This window comes from Alligator mississippiensis, chromosome 4 (assembly GCF_030867095.1).
Source record: "Alligator mississippiensis isolate rAllMis1 chromosome 4, rAllMis1, whole genome shotgun sequence".
Taxonomy (NCBI): Eukaryota; Metazoa; Chordata; order Crocodylia; family Alligatoridae; genus Alligator; species Alligator mississippiensis.
This window is the reverse complement of record NC_081827.1, coordinates 97,179,208-97,200,740: the sequence shown is the minus strand read 5'-3', so window position 1 is coordinate 97,200,740 and position 21,533 is coordinate 97,179,208. Positions and strand designations below refer to the sequence as shown.

General features: G+C 46.0%; 1 protein-coding gene across 3 annotated transcripts; it reads right to left on the bottom strand.

Annotated features, from left to right (window-relative positions):
* Positions 1-354: 354 nt before the first annotated feature.
* On the bottom strand, positions 355-17,608 carry POLR3H (RNA polymerase III subunit H). Of its 3 annotated transcripts, none has more exons than XM_014607523.3 (7): positions 17,507-17,608; positions 16,175-16,308; positions 12,197-12,293; positions 4,124-4,210; positions 3,308-3,371; positions 2,518-2,725; positions 355-1,800 (listed from the first exon to the last, which is right to left on the bottom strand). In XM_014607523.3, exons 2-7 carry the CDS (start codon positions 16,283-16,285, stop codon positions 1,747-1,749), a joined length of 621 nt encoding a protein of 206 aa, XP_014463009.1. In that variant the 5' UTR covers positions 16,286-16,308; positions 17,507-17,608; the 3' UTR covers positions 355-1,746. The 3 variants fall into 3 exon arrangements, with proteins under 3 accessions (XP_014463009.1, XP_019344810.1, XP_019344811.1); XM_019489265.2 differs by lacking the exon at positions 17,507-17,608 and adding an exon at positions 16,600-17,207; XM_019489266.2 differs by lacking the exon at positions 4,124-4,210.
* Between the last annotated feature and the right edge of the window lie 3,925 nt (positions 17,609-21,533).

Sequence of the window (21,533 nt, the reverse complement as noted above, 5' to 3'; positions counted from 1 at the left end):
GTGATGCTGCTGTACTATAGTATCCCCCGCCTACACAGACATGACCATGAGGAACTTACTACTTGGCTTTCTTCTGATAGGACTCTCAACACCAGTGGGAATTCTGGTCAGATTCTGGGGGTTTGGAATCCAATGCCAAGTCTTTGTGACAGTATTTTCTCCTTTGAGCCTGGGACTAGTTCATGCTCCAAATTCTGCTGCTTCTCTTTTTGATACTAGAAACTAGTTCTGCAAACAAATCCAGCCTTGTTTGCTATTAGCAGTCCTGCTTCCTGGCTGTTCAGATTAGTAGTACTCAGGAAATTTGGTGCTTGGAGAGAGAGGATTTTACTGGCTCAAATGACTGCAAGAAGCTGAAGGTTTTCAAACCCCCTTTAATTAAGGCTATGAAGCAGGAATAGTCAAGCTTAGAATTAAGAGTCTGTAATTGCATTGCAGGGAGGGCTCTGGTGACTCAAGCTTGGCTTTCATGGTTTGAGGTTTGCAGAATCACCATCCAAGGGAATTACAGTCCCTCGCTGCTAAATGTAGCTGCTTTTTAGTCAAGTGTAACACATCACAGCCCTGGCTCCATGCCCTGCACAGGCTCCCACTGTTCTGTTCCCCAGCTGTCCTTTCACTGATGTCAGACAGGGTGATGGCAGTTGTTTGTTACTGGCCTCCACTGTAGAAAGGACAGGGCTAGTCTGAGCAGTCAAACAGACAGTCTGCTTTTAGAGGTACTGTTAGCTAAACTGTGGGAGACGTGGCTGTTTCCTTCCTGGTGGAAAGGAAGCTCAGTCTCTCTTTAGTAAAGCAGGATGGGTTGTGTGCAGTCGTCATCACTGTTTATTCGTTTCTGATATCAATACTAGCCCACCCACAGAAGCAATTGGAATTACAACCTTATCAACAGCCACGTGGATCTGCTCCCGCTGACAATTAAGTGATCAATTCAGGCAGACTCCAGTAGAGTTAAGCCTACTCAATATAAATAAAAATACAGGCCACCCACTGCATTACAGCATTTCAGCTCTCAGCAGCAGCCAATTGCTTTCCAAGAGCTTAGACATAACAACTAAGTTGCTTCCTGTTCAGCTGCCCCCATACCAGCTTTGACTCGTGACAGAGTCCAAATCCCCTGGAGGGCTGACTTCCCCATGCATGGCCTGGACTCCCGTTCTTGCAGTTACCACTGCCTTTCTCCCGCACACAGCAGGGATTACAAAGTCTATGAAAGACCAGCTCCTCCCTTTTCCCACATTCTGCCATTTCTTCTCCTGCTACCAAACCAACAGCAGCACTTCATTGGATTTTTTACCAAGTTTGTACACGCAACACTTCCAACCCTCCCAGAGTCCAGCTTCCAAAGAAGCAGGAGAGAGTTAGGACACTCCTTCCAGGCACCCCAACCATGCATGGGCCTCTCCTTGCCCACTATTCACTAAACGCAAGCTCCTTTCTCACATCAGAAGAGCAAAGGCTTTCCTCTGGCACCTGGATCTAGTTCTGCCCTCTTTTCTAGGAGGTCCATGCTCCAACTGAGTTAGTTGCTGCTGGGCTTTCATTACTGGTCAGCCATTTCCAGTAAATAGCTTAACTTCTGCAGTTCTGATTGAGGTATTTCTTGAAAAGTGTCAGTCTGGTCAGGGGAAAAAAAAAAAAAAAAAAAATCGGTCTAAAGCAGGACAGAGATGGAGAACATTAGCTGGCTCCTGTGGTCTAAAGCATCCATCCAATGGAATCCTGCAGGGCAGGTTCTGTCTGTTAACTGTTTGTCCACCATGAGAGAAGGCCGAGTCCTGGCTCACTGATTGATCCCTGTCAAGAGACATAATAAGAAATTAACATTTATGACTGGCCAGGACTGAACACTTCACCCATCTGGATTAGTTGGGGAAAAATTCAGATACAGCCACCTTCTACCCTGCCCACCTCCCCCATGAGTTGTCTACTGGAGTCATCTCCCAGTCAGAGCCATGCTCACACTGAACTTTTATGTTCCAACCTCATTTCTAATGCTTGGTGGACAGGTCGCTTCAAAGAGTCTCTTCCCACCTTTTCTGCCTCATTTCTTGCACCCATGGCCAACACATTTCATCACTGACAAGAGCCAGTTTAAGGAAGCATCAAAAGTAGTTGAGCATTTTGCCTTCCTTATGCATCCTGTGTTGCCCTCATTCAGCCCTTTAGATCACAAGCTCTTCTGGGGAGGAGTCATTTGGTTACTGTGCAACACTAGGTGTACATCATTCTCCAATTATGCGCATCAGGTCCTTGCTCCAGATCTCTTACCCCTCCTCTGAGTGCCCTACTTGGGAATCAGCCTTCAAGTTCTGAGCTCCACCCCAGCTGAAGCCTACTACACTGAAGAAACACACCAAACGCACAAGTGACCAAGCTCACTTTGTCAGTGATTTCCAGTTTGTCATTCTCCCTGCCATATGTCCAACTTAAGGCCATAAGCTCCCTGGGAAAGGGGCATTCTCTGCAAATACCAAGCAGGGCTATGGTGCTGTATGATTTATGCTTAGTTACCACAAGAGTGTAGGGTGCCTCCTTCTTCTGGACTTCTTCTGTGGCACCCGAAGTGGAGGTCTCTGCAGAGCTTGGGCCTGTAGGGGATGTGTCAACAAAGGTCTCATCCACTACCCGGAAGCGGATCTCCTCCCCAATGTCCATGTACAGGTCATGTGCTCCTTCTTCAGTCTCATATTCCCATACCCACACCTGCTCTGCTTCATCACTGGTTAGGTCAACAGTCAAGGCAGGTAAATAGTGATTGTGAGAACACAGTGGTCTAATCTCACTGTGATGTGACCAAATTCTCTTACAACCCTTAGTTTGAATCTTGGGATTCACCATTTTACAGCTATTTCTTAAAGTGCACCACACTACTTTCAGTACTGTCTATACAAATTCCAAGTATCTGGGCCTTTTATCTTGATGGCACACAGTGCTCACGCTTCAAAGCATAAACTAGTCACTTGAAATTGGATCAAAAAAGAATACTCCCAGAGTCCTGCCCCTGTTTAGGTGCTTCATATGGAGTGGGAGACACACAAGACTGGAGACAATTTAAGATGGAGTTAGAATCCAGCTGCTAGAGGGACTTTACTATTCACTTCTAGCAGGTGGCAGAGTCCTACTGGCTGTGACCCCATAGGGGGTTAGTTGTCTAGCAGTTGATCTCACATGCCCACCACCTGGCATGACACTAGCTACTGTTGTCGAGTCTTCATAAAACAGTATGGGATGTGAGGAACTGGAACTACTGCAGTCACCTTCCTCCTTTATTCTACATGAGTCACTGTTGGTCAGAGGATACAATTTAGTAGGCTGCTGCAGAGACTCTGGAGGGATGATGATATCATCAAAGAACCCAAGAGAAACTGCAAAATGAAGAAACAGATTAAAAATGCAATTATTCTGTCATGGGTGATGGAGCACATTAAATGCGAGACACAACATCAACTCAAGATTCATTTTTTCTATTTTGCTTTTTTTTTTACAGCAAAACAATAGCAGTTATTGTACCCTACCCCAACTTTCCCAGTAAATTTACATCTCTATAAATTCAAATTCCTATTTTTAGGGGAATTTCTCCCCTCTACTGGTGTGTGGGTCTCTGAAGTGCTGTCAAATCCACAATATAAACAAAAATTATTTTCCACTAACTCTTCAGATGCACAAAGTGATCTGAGGTTTTATATGCAATTTATGGTAGGCAAGAGACTTTGCACCAATATGTAAAGTAAGCTGATAATACCCCTTTTAAAACAAGTGAGTTATAAAAGCCCAACTGTCTGAAATCCAGATAGCAAAGTAAACCCATGTCCTAGTTTGCAATGTGCTCACCCATCTATAAATATCAGTTATCAAATTCTTCTAAAACAATCAAATAGGCAACCAAATAAAGGGTCTGGGCAAAACCTTGCGGCCAAGCTGAAACTCGTATTGAAATCAGATCACTGCAGGTTCCCATCAGATGGCATTTAGCCTCTACTGAGCCAAGCCAAATTAGGAACAGTGATTCAGGATGCTAAAACTTCATAGTCCAACAAAATCAATCTCATTTTTACAGTTCTGAATTAACCCAGTGCCTGACAGCTATGGTGCCCCCGATGTCAGAAGTTGAGTTTACCGTGAACTCCATCCTGACTACAGCTTTTAATATTCCCGATCAGAATCTCGTCCAGAAAAGGATGGAACACCACATACCGAAAATGCACTGGAATGAAACAAAGATCATTGATGCCTTGCTCCCTTTGATAGCCAATTTAAAAAAACCCAACTACCTGTCATATATATATTCTCTCTAAGATTCTATCTGAGGTTTCTTTAGCACTTTTAATCCCAGATACCAACTAGGCCAAGAGCATGAACAAACAATACTTTAAAGTTATTTGCAATCAATATGTTGTGCACTTAAAATGGTCTATGTAATTGCATGGATTCACTACAGTTACTCTCATTAAACAACATCTATTTGCTGTGTCTTGTATTAAAATTAAGTTCTCAAAGAAGAAACTATTTTTTTCTAAACACTACTTATTACAATGGGCCTTTCTGGGGCACTACTACAGCAGAAGCAATAATGTATTTTGCCACTGAAACACAAGTGCCACTGAGGTGAAAAGCAATAGCTGCAAGGTGATACACAGGATCACTACACAGAACTACACTTAATGTTACTCAAGTTCAATCTAATATAAATAATTTTACTAAAGTCAATTTCAAAAATATTACCTATTATACTTATTAAAAGCATTTTTCCAGAAGAGGAAGACACTGGAGAAGCTGGGATCCAAAGTACAATTAGGACAGAATTCATCAAGAACATGAAGGTGATGGAAAACCTGGGAGGAAATTATCATGATATGAGAGAATTCATGATTCTAAAGACAAGGAAAGCGTGAGGTTAGCAGAACTAAGATACTACATTTGAAAAGAGTGGATTCCAACCAACCCAGAGAAACAATAGCTAAGGTCCCAAAGGTAGACAGGCTGAAGGATGAAGAGGTCCAAGAAGCGCATAGTATTGGAAATTCAACAAAGAACTACTCCAACACAATGGAAACACAAGGATGGCAGAGGAACAATGTGGCTAACACAATGAGCTTCATCAAAATCAAAAGGAAAACCTGGAAGGAAGGGCAAGTCGCTAAGGAGGCATACCAAAAAAGAGCAAGAACTTGCAGGGACAAAATCAGGGAAGCAGAGATACAAATGGAGTTACACATAACAAGGGAAGTTAAGGACCAAAGGGGGCTCTATAAAGTCTGTCACCAAAGAAGCTGCGGGTCCCCTGCTAAGTCTGGATGAACAGTTAACAGAAAACACAGAAGGCAAGGTTGCTCACCAGCTACTGTGCCCCAGCCCTCACAAAGGAAAGCTAAGCTGCAACCGGGCAGCTAACAAAAATAACACAGACAAAGGGAAAAGGCCAAGAGTCACGGTAACTAAAGGGAGCATGAGAGCTTTTGATTAGTTTAAATGAATTTGTAAGTAGGGTCTGGCAAATCTTTATACCAAGGCGCTGAAAGAACTGGCAGAAGGACTCTCAGAAGGAGCACACTTCCGACCACTGTGGTTTTATCCTCTATTTTTAAAAAGCCAAACAACCACAGGTGTTTTGGCTTTAAGAAAAAATAAAATGTCCAAGGTTGGCCTACTTAGGAAACAGCATCTCTACTTCATTACAGCTGTATAAGTGACATTTTGAAATGAGTATAAATTAGGTTTATGTAGGACATTAAAAAAAAACAAAAAACAACAAAGTAACAAACTTCAGATCTAAATATGTTTTCAGTGAATTCCGCTATGTAGCTAGTTTTACATTCAACCACTGGGAAGAATGAGTTAGAATACAGACCTTTGTGTGCCTGAACTGAATTATCCAGGGCAGAAAGTGAGCATTGACTTGCAGTTCAAGGAGCTTCTGGAAAATGCAAAAATGCTTGAGAACGTTACAGAAGGTCCTCAACGGATGGCCTGGGGAACTGTGTGGATGGCTTGGCCTGACTCCAATACCCAGGACATTACTGGAGCAAATTATAAAGAAGTAGATTTGCAAATATTTGGAGGAAGAAAAGCTCATTACTAGCAACTAGCATGAATTTGTTAGAACAAGTTGTAACATACAACTTGATCTTCTTTGACAAAGTAACTGGCTGAGTGGATGAAGGGAAAGCAATAGATATAGTGTACTTGGACTTTAGTAAAGCTTTTGATAAAGTCCCACATGACATAAGATTAATGTAAGTGATATCTCCAGCAAGCCTTTACAGTCAAGGATGACTGTCTTATCTGTGGGTCCGAAGACGGCTGCCAAGGCCAACCTGGGATCCACAGACTCTGTTGCAAGTCGAATGCGTGTCTCCATGGGTAGCTCTGGATTCCTGATTTGGTCTATGATACACAATTTCTGCCACTCCCACTTTCCTATCTCCTGTTGTCATCGTAAGGTTTCAAAGTACAGAGATCTTTGCAGCAGACTCTTCCTCCATTTGGGGTAGTCCTGGGCAACAGTTTCCCACATGATGATGTTGCATTTTTTCAAGTTGGCCTTGGGGACGTCCTTGAAGCATCTCTCCTCCTCTTGAGCATATGCCTTGACTAAGCTGGGAAAATAAAACAGGAGTCTGGAGTTGGACATCCAGATGATGTGGCTGGCTCAGCGAAGTTGATGTCAAATGAACATTGCCTCAATGCTCGTGGTGTTTGCTTGTGAGAGGACGGTAATGTTGGATCATCTGTCTTCCCACCAGATTCAAAGGCTCGAGCACAAGCAGCATGGATGGTACTTCTCCAGCAACTTGAGGTGTCTTTTGCACATTGTCCACATTTCAGCTCTGTACAGTAAGATAGGGACCACAACTGTTTGGTAAGTCTTAAGCTTTGTTTTGGATCTGATGCTGTGATCTTCAAACAACAAGTTAATCACGGGGGCACACAAGGGAATTGGTGAGGTTTTATTCACCAAGGCGCCCCCGGGGGTTACAAGAAATAATGGCCATAAGCTAGCAGAATGCAGATTTAGACTGGACATTAGGAAGAACTTCTACACAGTTCGAGTGGCCAAGGTCTGGAATGTGCTCCCAAGGGAGGTGGTGCTCTCCCCTACCCTGGGGGTCTTCAAGAGGAGGTTAGATAGGCATCTAGCTGGGGTCATCTAAATCCAGCACTCTTTCCTGCCTATGCAGGGGGTCGGACTCGATGATCTATTGAGGTCCCTTCCGACCCTAACATCTATGAATCTATGAACCATTTCCTTGGGCATCTAAAGGCTTCACTTGCACATCTGAGGTGATGTTGAATTTCTTCACTGATTTCAGCTTTCTGCGAGAGATGGCTTCCAAGGTACAGGAAATACTCAACATTCTTCGGAGTCTCCCTGTGAATCTGCATACCAGAGCTAGGGACTGTTCATTAAGAGCTTGGTGCTGGAGGACCATATTCTTCTGAATGTTAAGAACTAGTCCCTTTTCTTGTATGCCTCAGTAAAGAGGCTGCTAATTGCCCAAAGGTCTGCTTCCAAGTGAGCAAAAACTACAGCATTATCAGTGCACTGGAGGAAGCTTGATGACTGAGGTCAGGGTGGCGCGGAGTCAGCCGAGATTAAACAGTTTACCATCCATTCGGTAGGTTAGCTCCACTCTGACTAGAAGCTCATTGGTAGTCAGATGTAGCATTGAGAGGAGTGTTGGAGTGACGACACAGCCTTCCTTAACTCCCGTCTTAACCTCAAAAGGATCTGTGATGGATCCATTACTGAGAACCACTGCTCACATACCATCATGGAGTAGGCAAAGAATGGTGACAAATTTTGGTGACAAACTTCAGAAGGATCCTACACTTTGTCAACTGAGAAGCACAGTGGAAGGTTGATTAATGTAAGGCTGATACATAACTGGCTTAATAACCACAAGCAAAGAGTTATTATACATGGATCAATGTCAGAACAGCACGAGATTTTGAATGGGGTTCCACAGGGGTCTGCCTTAGTCTGGTGGTATTTATCATGTTTATTAATAATTTGGACGCCATAATAGTGTGCGTCCTGATTTACAGATGATAGAAAACTGGGAAAGACTGCAAACAATTTAGAAGGTACAAGTAATATTTAGAAGGATTCTGAAACACTGGAAAGCTGGGCTAGAGACAGCATAGACAAATGCAGACAAATGCAAGATGCTATACCTCGGAAAGAATCATCCAAAGCACAAATACAACATGGAAGAAAAATGACTGGGTGGTAGTATTAGTAAAAAGGATCTAGGATTTTTGGTGGATCAGACACTGAACATGAGTCAGTGATGTGATGCAGCTGCAAAAAAAATGTAAATGCAATTTTGGCCTGCATCAAAAGGAGTATTAGGTACAAGACATGGAAGGTGAAAGTGCCTTTTTACTCAATGCTGGTTAAGTCTATCTAGGGGACTGTGTGCAAGTTTTGGGTTCCATATTTTAAGAAGGATATGGAGAAGCTGGACAAGTGTCCAGAGGTGGGTGGTGAAAATGGTAAAGTGCAAGCAATATGAGGAAAGGTTAAAAGAACCAGGCATGTTCAGCTTGGAGAAAAGGCGATTAATGGAAGACATAGAAATCTTCAAATATTTGAAAGGCTGCCATAAAGGGGGAGAATAACTGTATACTCTCTTGCCACAAAGTGCAAGACACAAAGTGATGGCTTTAAATTGCAGGAAAGTAGATTTGCATTAGATATCTTCTATGATGCAAGAAGCTAAGCGGGCTGAGTTCTAGCGGGGAACACTGTGGGGGGCTCAGTGTATGTGTTGATGTAAATAGTTGCTTAAGTAGTTCAGTAAGAAGGACAACTAGATGGCCTTCTCACCCCAGGGAAAGATGGCAGTCTGGGCCTAGCAGCAGGGCCTGAAGACTGGCAGCATTATTGCTTTGGAGAGAACTTGGTACTGACCAAGATGGATTAAATTAAATTGATGTTTCCTGCTTGTTTTATTAATTTTAAATTAGCAGGTTTAATCTTGGCTTTCATTGTACTTTTTACTGACTGGTAATTATTAAAATTTATTGAGAAATACATCCTTGGAGGTAATACTATAATTCTGTAGCTGTTTTGTTGCAAAGGCAGCTGTCTGCACCACAGAAAGAGCAAAGCTTGGAGGGAGCTGGGGGAGCAGAGAAAGGGCATTCCCAGGGAGGACAGAGTGGAGTCTGAGGAAGAAAAAAGGGAACAGAACTGGCACAGTAAAACTATTTGCTTGGCCATAAGCAGTCTGCTATACTGTCTGGGACATCAGCACTCTGCCATCCCCTTTTCAAAGAAGAAAACACCTCTCTTCCCAGGAGCTGACCAAAAGGAAGCAGATCTCTGAGGCAGGAGTGCTACAGATCACCGGGGACAAAAAGCTGGCTCAAGACTCTGCTGAGGCTTGTCCTTTGAGAAGCCATGCCAGAGCTGCTTTCAAGGGGTTTTGAAGGATGGAAATCTCATTCAGTGGAGGTTTTCAAGAGGCTGGATACACTTAGGAGTACTTTATGTTTATCATATAAACACAGCAGAACTCTACAATTCTATGACTCGATGACTAGGAGCATGGAAAAGATCCCCCTCCCTAGCTGATGTTACTGTGCAGGCAAACCAGTGTCCAGATGCAGCAACACTAACAGAGGAATACTTTTGCCAGCCTAGTTTTCTGTTTTCCAGGAAAAATCTTCTGCCACCACACTGCACATTTCTGGCAGGGGGCTCTGCTGCGATGGCTGTGCTGACACCGTTGTGGGGGCAAGTCCTTGTGTGGGCAAGTCCTCAAGGCAAGAGGTGCTCAGCAGTCTCCTGTGCTCCTCTTTCTATTCCAGCATACAAGTTTTGAGAACTTAATCTCAGCTGTTGAAAGGAGGGCTGAGCTAAGGGAAAGTGAATGTGGTTACTGAACACCAGGTAGAGCGATACTTCCACTCAGAATGATACTTGCCACCAACATAGTCTTACTGCTGTCCATCTGAACCCTGCCCTGAGGAAGAGGGAAGCCAGATGCCCACCCCTAGATTTCTGCCTAATGTAAGCTCTACCAAGCCCCAGCAGGGTGGGAAAAAAAAATCAGTCATTTCTAATGTTTATCAACATTGTCAAAGTAAAAGTAAATACTTAGGTTTGTTTTTAAAAATAAACCCATTTAAAATGCACGTTATGACAAGCACCTGTTAAGGCCTAATTGATTACAGTCTATTCCAAATATACTAAACAACAGCATTAACCAGTACATATTCAGTGCTGAAATTTAAAAAAAAGGTCAAACCACAACACTGGAAAAAGTCCCTGACTAAACAACTGCATCCACAGTTTGTTAAAGCACAACACTTTAACAGCTTTGACACATTAGAGATTTCTGCAGATACAGGTCAGTCGCATCATACACGCATTTAACTTGCGCAAATTCAACTATATGTGGGGTGGGAGGGGGGGCGGAGCTGCCGCTTACCTGGAGGCCCATTGTGGCGGTGATGGCCACTGCCTCCAAAACCTCCCACTGTCGCCATGGAGCCGTGCCCGGAGCTGTGTGGCCGGCTGCTGGGCGGTAGCGGCAGCGTCGTGGTGGCCGGGCAGCATGCAGCTGTCCCCACCACCCCCCCCGCACTGTGCCACTGCCGCCAGCTGCACAGCTCTAGGCACAGCACTGCGTGCAAACTCAAGCCCCACCCCCCCTCCCATCCTAATTTTCGCCTTGCGCGATTTTCGCTTTACGCGCTGACTTCAGCACCTAACCCCTGCATAAGATGCGATTGACCTGTATAAGGAAAGTATTTTCTTCATTTTAATTCCATAACTTGTTCATTAAAGGTTGGGGGGAAAAATAACAACTGGGATTTGAAAGAGCACAAAAAACTTTTTTCCTCTTCAAAAAATCTAGGATTAAAGCTAGTAGTGAAAGGGCAAGATCTACTAAGACTAAAACCTTAATGGATGGGGCAATCAAAAATAACTTGTATTTGGCCAGACCACAGAGCTATCTAGCCCAATAACCTGTCTCTTGCTGTGGCAAGGAGTGGATGCTAAGGGAAAATGTATTTATTCAGGGTCTGCTTAGACTGATCTGTCCCCTGCCTCTCCTCTCCAATAGCTTCTGGTATTATGAGGTCTAGGGAATCTTAATTTGGAGGTCACATCCCTACCATGCTTAATGCCCCCAATGGATTATGCTGCATGGATCTGTTTGATCCCCTTCTGAATCTGGTTAAACCATCAGCCTTGAAACAATCAGTTCAATTTCCTCACTGCAGACAATCTTTCTCTTGTTCAATAAATCAATTTTAAGTGCAAAACATGTTTGGATAACACAGAAGTAAATTTGTTTCTAGCACAATTAAGGGAGCTTCTTTAACAAATAACAAATATTTTAAGATGCTGCTGGCATGCATTTAATTGAATTATAACTTCCATCCAAATGCATCTTGGAGGCTATGAATAAATAACCACCTACCAAAAATGCATCAACATGCATTATTTTCTGAAAAATACAAAAGCTATGAAACCAAATCAATATAAAATAGGCTATATAGCTGCTTAAATCAGTGGGGGCCAACCTTTTTGGCACGTGTCCCAGAAATTAGCACCAGAACCTCCCCGAAAGGCACTGATCCTCCTCCTCTGCTTTCTGCTCCCTGCCCTGTCTACTACTTTGCTGCCAATCCCCTCCCTTACCTGTTGTATGCCACAAGCAGAGGCTACCTGTGGCACTTCTGCCTCCTGTGGACCACCCTGGCTTAAATAATTGTGCATAGACATTGCATACCTTCCTGGTTAGCAAGAGTGCCAAATTATGTGCAAAGGATATATTTCTCAATACATTTTAATAGTTACCAATCAGTAAAAAGTATAAATAAAAGCCAAGATTAAGCCTGCTAACTTAAAACGAATAAAAACAAGCAGAAAACATCAATTTAATTTAATTCATCTTGGTCTGTACCAAGTTTGCTCCAAAGCAATAGTGCTGCCAGTTTAGAGGAAAGGTCTGCTGGAGTATTTGAATGGGCCTGGCAATTTAAAGCTGTGTTGGGTACAGGTAAAACATCAGCCTTTGACAGGGCAGGGAGGGTACTGTTTCTTTTGGCACCCCTACAGGGGCAGACAGGGCTGTGAAACCTGATTAATTCCTTTAGCTTTCCTCTTAATGATAACCAGACACACTTAAGAACCCAGAAAATCACACGGCTAAGAAAAACAGCAGCAGACCTTTGGTGTGTGATGCACCATCTCCAGGGAATATGTAAGAATCCTCCAGCTTGGTGATGTCATACAGACAGATGCAGAGGCCAACGTTGTATACAACCTGCCCAGAGAAAAAGCCAAAAAGCAATAAATTCCAGTTATCCAAAAGGGTTAATCTCTTTAAATCTCTCTGCCACACACACATCTCAATTTGTCTCAAACCCACTTTGAAAATTAAGCTAGTGTAGATGGATATCCAACTGAGCTGCCACAAGGGAGAGTGCTTGTTGAATTCATACCTATGAGACTGACAAGGGCACCATGAAGGAGAAGACTCCAGTTCTCTTAGTGGGAACATAAATGCACATACATTACTTTCCAGAGACACCTCTGTGGGGTTTTTTGACTTGCTCTAAAGAGAGCATCACTGCAACCTGAGATCTCTGAGAGGGTTGCCAGGAGTGATAACATGGGAAGAGGGAGCCCCATAAGTGGTTCAAATAACAAGCACCATCCTGCGCGGGATTGGGGGGGGAGCAGGGGGGTATCATTGCCAAACCTAGCTCTTCCAAAGGTCAGATTATTGTCTTGTTGTGGAGTCATGCCCTTGAAACCCTTTCTGGAAGGGCCTTCCTTCATTGACAACTCATGAAGATTTTTAGCAGAAATGAAGACAGGCCTTCTTTGCCTTGTATCAGGGAGTACCTGACATTATGTACAAACTAATCATACTCGGATGAGAGCTGGATTATATAACAGTGGTTCTTTGAGAACCCTGAAAGTATTGTTACTGATACACTCTTTGAGCTTCGAGTCTCCTTATTACAGGCAGTAGTAAGTCACAGCTTTTCCATTCATTCCCACCAATGGAAAATGGTTCTCCTGGTTTTCCAGATCATTTTAAAATATCTCCGGCAATGGTCCTTCTGTCATGTCTCCTATAACAGGGGTGTTAAACTCATCAAGACCCCCAGACTGAAAGAGTATCAGGATCCAGTCTATAAACTGGATTGGGCTCATGGACCCCCATCCTCTCCCTGCTCCCCATGCAGACCAGATCTGGTGCCTGCTCCAGCTGGTCCGAGATCCATGTCATGGGCAAAACAGTTGGGCCACAGGCACATAGCACAGATCTCAGACTAGCCAGAGTGGGTGCTATGCTGTGTGTGGTGCCTGCCTGATTGGACTGTGCCACACATAGCACCTACTCTGGGAACCACACCACACACAGCACATCCTTCAGCCAGTCTGGGACCCACGCTGCAGCTGGTGCAGATTTCAGAGCTGCTGGGGCAGGAGCTATGGGCAGCATGTGTCCCACAGTGGGCAGTGCATGTGGCACAGTGGTGGACACCCATCAGGTGGACACCCACTCTTGCCGATCTGGGATCTGCACTGCACGGCATGGAGTTCCCAGTTCCTATGTGGGGCACATCCCAGGCCTTGCCCATGGAACTGGTCTGGCATGTACCATGCCCAGTGTGGGTCTCCTCAGACCCAGGGCCAACACAAGGAGCTGGATGATGGAGCTTTGTAGGTGGATCTGGTCCACAGGCTGTACGTTTGATACCCCTGCCCAAAAAGAACCTAGCAGATTACAGACACTTGCAGCCAGCATCCAAATCAGCAGTCGCCGAGAGAGACGTCTAGTCTTTAATAATCTTTCCACATATACTGCTCTCTCCAGCCCCTGATCAATATTTTTGCTCTCTTTTGAATTCCCTTCAACATCCTAATTGCACTCTGGGTTTTGGACCTTGCTAGAACTGAATGCTATAGCTCAGGCACTGTCCCAGCTGTAATGCAGAGAAGCTTATGATCTCCCAGTCCTATAACATGATGCCTTTTATATACTACACCATCTAATTGATTTTTGCTGCCATATCACATTTCAAGTACCCAATGCAGAGAGAATTAGATACTACTGCCCCTCATTCTTTTAAAGCCTTACTGCTTTCTAATTATCACCTTTGTCTTAATTTCTCTTTCAAGAGGTATTAGTTTGCATTTTTCCAGGCTGAATTTCACATTCCTGTTTCATACTCAGAATGTCAATAGCTCTCAGTTTCTTTTATTGTTTCTTGGTCCCACCTAGCATTCAGTTCTGTTAGTTTAGTATTACCTCGAAATATTATTCATATATTCTTTACTACCCAACTGCCCGTCAAGAATGACAGGAGGGACAGGGAGAGAGTGCCACCACCCTGCACTGTTGCCACCTCCCAGGAGCGGGGGGAGGGAAGTTTGCTCCCTTCTGTCCCCCTCTGCCAGAACCCCGCACCACCACCGACTCCAATGCCGCTAGCCTCACTTCACCTCCCTGCCCCAGGCCCTGCTCCTCAGAGGTGGCAGAGTGCCCCCCCACTCTATCCCCTCCGTCATGGCAGCGCTCCGGACTTAACGGTTGTTTCACTAACCAACTGGAGTGCTCCAAGAGCGTTACAGACAGACAGAGGGACTAACCCCTTTATTATATAAGAATTCCTCACCAGTTTGTTCTATAGCATTAAAGAATATATTAAATAAGATCAGAGCCACAGAATCATAGACAAGTAGAGCGAGAAGGGACCTTCAGAAGTCATCTAGTCCAACCTCGTGCCTGGGGCAGGATCATCCCTCTCCAAACCACCCCATTCAATCCACTGTCTAACCTCTTGGCAAAACTACCGTCAACCCTGACACAGCACAAGACACAACACCCTAACTTGCCACAGATAAAGTGGGGGACCACAGCAGCCAACTTCCTGCTTCTTTAAAGATAGTTAATACATGCTCAAGAGATTCCAGGAAGAGGGCCATGCCCCCTGCTACAGAATACCGAACTGATCATGAGGTTAAATTCCCTTCTGACCCCAAATATAGCAATTGGTCTGAACATAAGCAGAGGGGCAAGACCCTCTAGCCAGTAATCTCTCACTTTAACTCAGAGCAAGAGTGCTGGCATGGCCCAGTCAAAATCCCCAGCCCTGGCTGCATCCAACACCCAATGCCTCTGAGGAAGACTTAAAAAACAAACAAACAAACAAAATCCTGAAAAACCCTGACACACAGCAGGGGAGGTGAGGTGAGGGGAGGGACTTCTGCCTCAGTCTCATGCAGCAACCTGCAAAGCCAGGACAGGAAATACCCATAACAAAACATAGGCATAGCTATGCCAAGATCATTCCCAACTAGTGGCTGTCCAAGTTCTTGAACAGCTCTAGTGGAGAGTCCACAACTTCCTAGGTGTCTATTCCATTGTCTCACTGTTCTGTGATATTTTTCCAGATATCCAGCTTAAACCTACTTTGCTGCAACTTAAAGCCACTGGTCTGTGCTCTCCTCTCTGCATGAGAGAAAAGGTGTTTTCCCTCTTCTTTATGGCAGCCTTTCAAGTATTTGTAGACTGGTATTACACCCCTCTTAAGCACCTCTTCTACAAGCTGAATGTGCCTAGCTCCTTCAGCCGTTCCTCGTATGATTGGTCTTCCAAGCCCTTTATTGTTCTTGTCTCCTACCTCTGGTCCCTCTTTAACTTCTCCACATCCTTTTTAAAATATAGAACCCAAAACTGTTTACAATACACTAGACAAGGCCTAACCAGTGCTAAGGACAGAGATACTATCGCCTCCTGTGACTTACACCTAATACTTATATTAATGCATCCCAAAACCAAATCTGCTTTATGTGCAGCTGTGTCACGCTGCACACTCATATTGAGTCTGTAATCTACCAAGACTCCCAGATCCTTCTCCACAGTGCTGCCATCCAGTCAGGTATCACCCATTTTGTATTGTTTATTATTCTTCCTGAGGTGTAGCACCTTGCACTTGTCAATGCACCTTTCACTTGCAGCTTTCCAATCTGTCGAGATCTTAAACTGCTGCCCCTGTTTATGGTGCCTCAAGCACTTCAGTCTCTGTGAAGATCCTCATGTCTAAAGTCATGCTGAAACTTTATTTCTAATAGTCATCCACGGCTTCCAGGAACTCTGGGTCATACATCGTATGCTCAAAGCTTTACCTTATTGGCTAACTTCTTGTTCAGCTCCTCTGCGATGGAGTCATTGAGTTTTCTTTCAAACTGCCAGGGAGGAATCCGCACTGTATCAGTCATCTCCACTAGGACAAACATGGTGGCAGGCAGCAACAGTGTCCCTGGGGACAGACCATGAAGACCAATGAGCCTGGAAAGGCTCTTTCTGATTAGAGGATGCCTAAGATCATTTCACACCTCAAAATGGGTGGGGGGAGGATCTGGAAACACATGCAGCCCCTGCACTGTAAACCCTTTACCCTCTTGAAGTATTAAAACCCTGTCAAGTCAGCATACAAACTCAAGCAGCTCAACTACAAAGCAGGACCATCTGCCAGAATCACTTGGCAGGAGGCCCTGCCCAAGACACCTCAAACAGTAGCTTTCTTTTAGTACCCAGAAGAGATGCTTACTTTCAAGACTCAAGTTCAGTCCCTTATCAAGGTGAGCTCATTAGGCAGAAATCATCTTTTCTTTATGTGCAGGTAGGGCCTTGCAATGGGCCTCACAACATGGGTAACAAGATGAAAGGAGCAGGGCACCACCCTTACTGAGGTCAACTTCTACAAGCCCAAATCACAGTGGCAGCTTACTGCACCCTTTTCTGGGTTCCTAAGCAACGGCATACTACAGCACTGGCTGCTACATCCAGATCTGGCACTGCCTGCTGACAACATGGATCTGGGTGTCCTGGGTAGGAAACCGCACAGGCCACGGGCACAAGAGAACCATTCATGAGGAGGAAATAAGTGGCATGCACTAAGGTGGGGAGGGGAGGGGCAACCTGTGCACGCAATAAGTGGCAGGTGCAGCCTCTGTGTGGGGCACGCAGCACATCAGGAAGGGGTGTCCGTCCAGCAGCACAGTGGCAGGCAGAGCAGAAAGCAGAGCAGTGGATCTGGCAGAGAGCAGAGCGTATGACAGGGATCAGAAAGCAGAGCAGCAAACAAGGCAGGAAGAATGGGGCAGGGAGCAGAGCAGATCAAGCAGGAGGCGCAAGGCGGGGAGCGGAGCAGAGCAGAGCAGAGCAGCAGATGGGAGAGGAGCAGGCGAGGAGCAACACAACCCTACGTCGCAGCTGACGCAGAGGGTGGGGCCCGCCGTGCTCCCGGCAGGCGCCGCTCAGGGGCAGGGAGAAGCCCCGCCCGTCGCACGCGCCCGGCCCCACGCGGGGTGGAGGAGAGAGGCCGGCGGGAGGCCGCGTGGACACAGCAGCTCCACACAACCACAGAAAGGGGCCGGGAGCGGCCCCTCTGGCGCCGCGGTGCAAGACGGAACGCAACGGGACCACAGGCCCGACCCTCTTGCTACGCATCTTACCGGCAGCGCGTGCGGAGCTGCAGCAAGTTGCTCTCCTGGGCTCCTCAGCCGCTTCCGGTGCGGGAGCCAATCACCCTCCGGGGAAGGTCCTATGGGGGATTGATTGACACGTAGAGTCTAGGTCACATGACCAAGTGAACGGAGGGCTCTCTCCTCCCTCGCGTAGGCCCCGCCCCCGGGCCCTCCCCGCCTTCCATTTCAAGCAGGGCCTGCGGTCCGCGTTCTGTTGTCACCATGGAGACCAGAGGCTGTGCTGCGCGCGCCCCCTAACCCCCGCGCCCGGCTCTGGACAGACACGCAGGCGCCCCCAGGCCCTGCCAGAGCTTGGTCTAAGCCGGCCGTGGTTTAGCGGGGCGGCCGGGTGCCCCGGGGTGCTCGGACCCGTGCAAGGGTGCAGACAGCATGACCTCTAGTGGGGGCTGCGGACACCAGGCACCCGAGCCACAAGCCTCCCAGATTTCCAACAGGAGCCCAGAGGGTCCAGACCCTCCTGCCGTGCTGCGGGCTCGGCACCAGCGCACTTGCACTACTATTTTTCCAAAGTCAGAAAAACAAGGCAAAGGCCAGAAATGGCATCTCCCAAGGGCTGCCTCCCGTCTAAGGAAAGGTTACCTTGCATTTAACAAAGGTCAAGAGCCACTGGTCTTAAACCGATGGAAGAGATCTGAGGGCAATGGGGAGTCAGAAAAAGTAGGACTGGAAGGGACCTCCAGGCATCATCTAGGCCAGTGGTTTTCAGCCTGTGGTCTGCAGACCCCTGGGGGTCCACTGACTGTGGCTCAGGCATCCGTGAATTTAAGTACAATCAAAAGTATATGAATATCAATACTTCAAAGGGGTCTGCACCTCCATTCAACATCTTTTAGCTAGCTGCAAATGGAAAAAGGTTGAACACTAATCCAGCCCCCTACCTGAGGTAGGATCATCCCTATCCACATCATCCCATACAAACCATAATCTAAACTCTCCGTAAGACTCATCACCCCTGATGCAACACAGACCTAATGCCCTGACCTGACATAGCAGCCAATGTCCTGCTTCTGTGAAATGTTATTACATGTTCCAGACATCCCGGGTAAGGGCCACAGGCCCCACTACAGAGGAAGGCAACCCCCCACCACAGTCCAAACCAATTTGCTCATGAGGTGAAATCCCTTCCTGAGCCCAGTATGGTGATTGGTCTGACCCTGAGCGGAAGGGCAAGACCCTCTGGCCAGGAACCTCCAGCTTTGCTCCCAGAAGGAGCACTGACACCACAGATGAAGTCCCCAGCCTTGGCTGTAACCAACACCCAGTGCCTCTGAATAGGCTTAAAAACACCCTGACCCGCAGGAGAAAGACATAGACATTGCTTGGCAATTACTGCAGCGACTGCCAGAATGCGTCACCATCTGTGTGACTGGCAGTGCCAAGAGGAAAGTGTTGGGTGGAGACTTGGGGCTGTCAAGCTGCCTGCACACGACTTGGATGCGAGCTGCACTTGCAGCATCTCTTGCTTGTGGCTGTCTTCCTAAAGAGCCAGATTAGTGTTAGAAATGTGGAGTTCCCTCAGGTTAATCACCCTGCATGTGAGACGTGATGTGCTTCTCTCCAGCTGCCGGTCATCTGTCAGCTCCAAACTCTCCCCTCCTTTGCTGTCTGTGGAGATGAATTCTCTGGCAGCTTCAGATGGTGTCAAGGTTTTCAATTAATTAAATGTGAAAGTAAATCATAGCAACAGCGTGCTGCCCCTCTTTATGATTTATTTTGCTACTGTAGTCCTTCTGCCACATGCAGCTTGGCAGTAAAAGGAGATTAAATTATGTAAGGATTCCTACTCACAAACACCACGAGCCTTAGCACTTGTTTCTTCCTCCCTCCCTCCCCCCTGAAAAAAAAACCTGGAAAATAAAATTGTGCTCAGGATGAACAATAGTTCCTCACTTGTGAGGAATGACTGAGGTTTTAACACAAATACAGCTTTTATGGCGGGGAGGGGGAGGGAAGTGTGGTATGTATCTGGAGAAGCCAAGTGAATGCAGCAATGGTATCAAGTGAAGCTACCACCTCCAAGTACCTCAGTAAGTCAGAAATCCAGCCCTCCTCCCATAGTTGTCAGTAGCTGGTGAGATAACCACTGCTCTCTTGCCCTTTTTGTACTCCACTCACTGTGCACTGTCCAGGCTTGGAAAAGTCCAAAATCTGAGCAGGTACATCTCTTGTTGATAAGAAGAATGCCGTTCTGAAGACTTTGGTATCCACCCCAACTGAAGGATCACAACTCTGGTGCTGGGTAGATCCTCGTTGGAGTCCCTCAACTAAGCTGCTGCTCATATGATACTCTACACTGTCATGATACTCTAAGCTGCCTCTACACTGTCATCTCAGCTCTGTTCACTGCCCTGAAGCTACCTTAGCATTGTCATCTCAGCTCTTCACGCCACCTCAAAGCAGGCTCTGCAACATCTCAGGTCTTCAGAGAAGAATCAGTGGTATAGAGAATGCCAGGGAGTCCTTTTCCTCGTCATGCTCAGGGATGCAATCCTCAGCTGCTTCCTCACTCGCTCTTGCCTAGGGCACCTTTTACCTAGCCACTCCAAACCATTCAGTTAAAGAGAGCCACTAGCCACATTTGATACAGTTCACTTGTCCCTTCATTCTCAGACACACTTAAAAGCATTTTATTAGCCCCAACTTCAAGACTCAACTTGGTTTTTTTAAATACCCCAAACAGTTGAGGAGGCCTGTCCAATCAGTCACCTTCCCTTGCTCAACACCAGATACCTGCTGACTGCTCTTTTCCCTCTTGGGACCTCTGCCCATCTGGACTTCTCAGGCAGCTCTGGGCTTCTCTTCACCCTGATTATCAGGAGGCATCCACAGTGATGTCTCCACTCTTTTAAGGCTTTGAGCCATTTAGTTACATCTGATTTAACTTAATTTGCACCATTATATTCAGCTTATTTTATTTACACTGTGCCAAATGTTCATGCGCCCCAGTGTTTTGTAGAGTAGTTCTCAGGGGAGAAGATAGAGGTGTTACAAAAGCAGCAGTGGAAATTTGGTATCTGAAAAGGTGTGAGAGTCAGTTTGTACTTCATGCACAAGAGGCAGTGGGAGGCATTTCATATTGGTTAAAGGCTGAATCTCCTTTTCCCCTTCTCTTTGTGACTTGAAACACTAAAGGTGTTTAACATTGTTGACTTGAAACACTGGAAGGGCCACAAGTTCCCCAACTCCAAAAACTAAGTCACCTACCTCCCCACTCTCCCCTGCTTAGTGTCTGCCATTTTATCCACAGATGATTAACAAGTGTGTTAGCTGAAGATTTCTGCTAAAATGATGCACTAAACTAAGTAAAAGTGATCATTGTTAGGCTGGCTAACATTACTGTGGAGATAACAGTCCACATCTCTTTGAGAGCTGTTGTTTCAGGCTGTTTGCAAACTCAGGGGGAGGGGAGGAGATGGGAGGCTACGGAAGCTGCATCTATTTGTATTTAAATCATGTATGGAAGATTTTTTCCCACAATAAAATGGCTTGAAACATAGGACTGGCTACTAAACAATGTATTAACAGGCATAGATGGAGTTGTGACTGTCACAACCCAAAGGTGTGATTTTTGTTTGTGTGTGCTTTGGCACTGCTGAATTATTTCCCGCCACTCGTAGCTTTCTTTGCAGGGTGCATTTCTAGGTTGCAAAAGAGAAATGCACGGTGCAAGGAGTTCCCGCCATTCGCATGCAAATTTGTGTCCCACTATTGGCCAGTTCTAAATTATTCCCACGTGGCGGCTAGCGATTGGCTTGCTAGCCGTATAAGAGGCTTGAGCGGTTTCTGCCCAAGATGGAGGACTCCACAACCATCTGGAGGAGGAGAACTTTGCATCTTGTGAAGATCTCTAAGTGCTGCGGAGCCTATCAGACCCAGTGTGTATTTCAAGAAGGCTATAGGGGTCTGATCAACCTCTGGCCTCTCCCCGTCGCCGCCTGATCCCTCGACGTACCCTTCCCTGCGTGCAAGTTCCACGGAGCCTAGCAAACTTCGT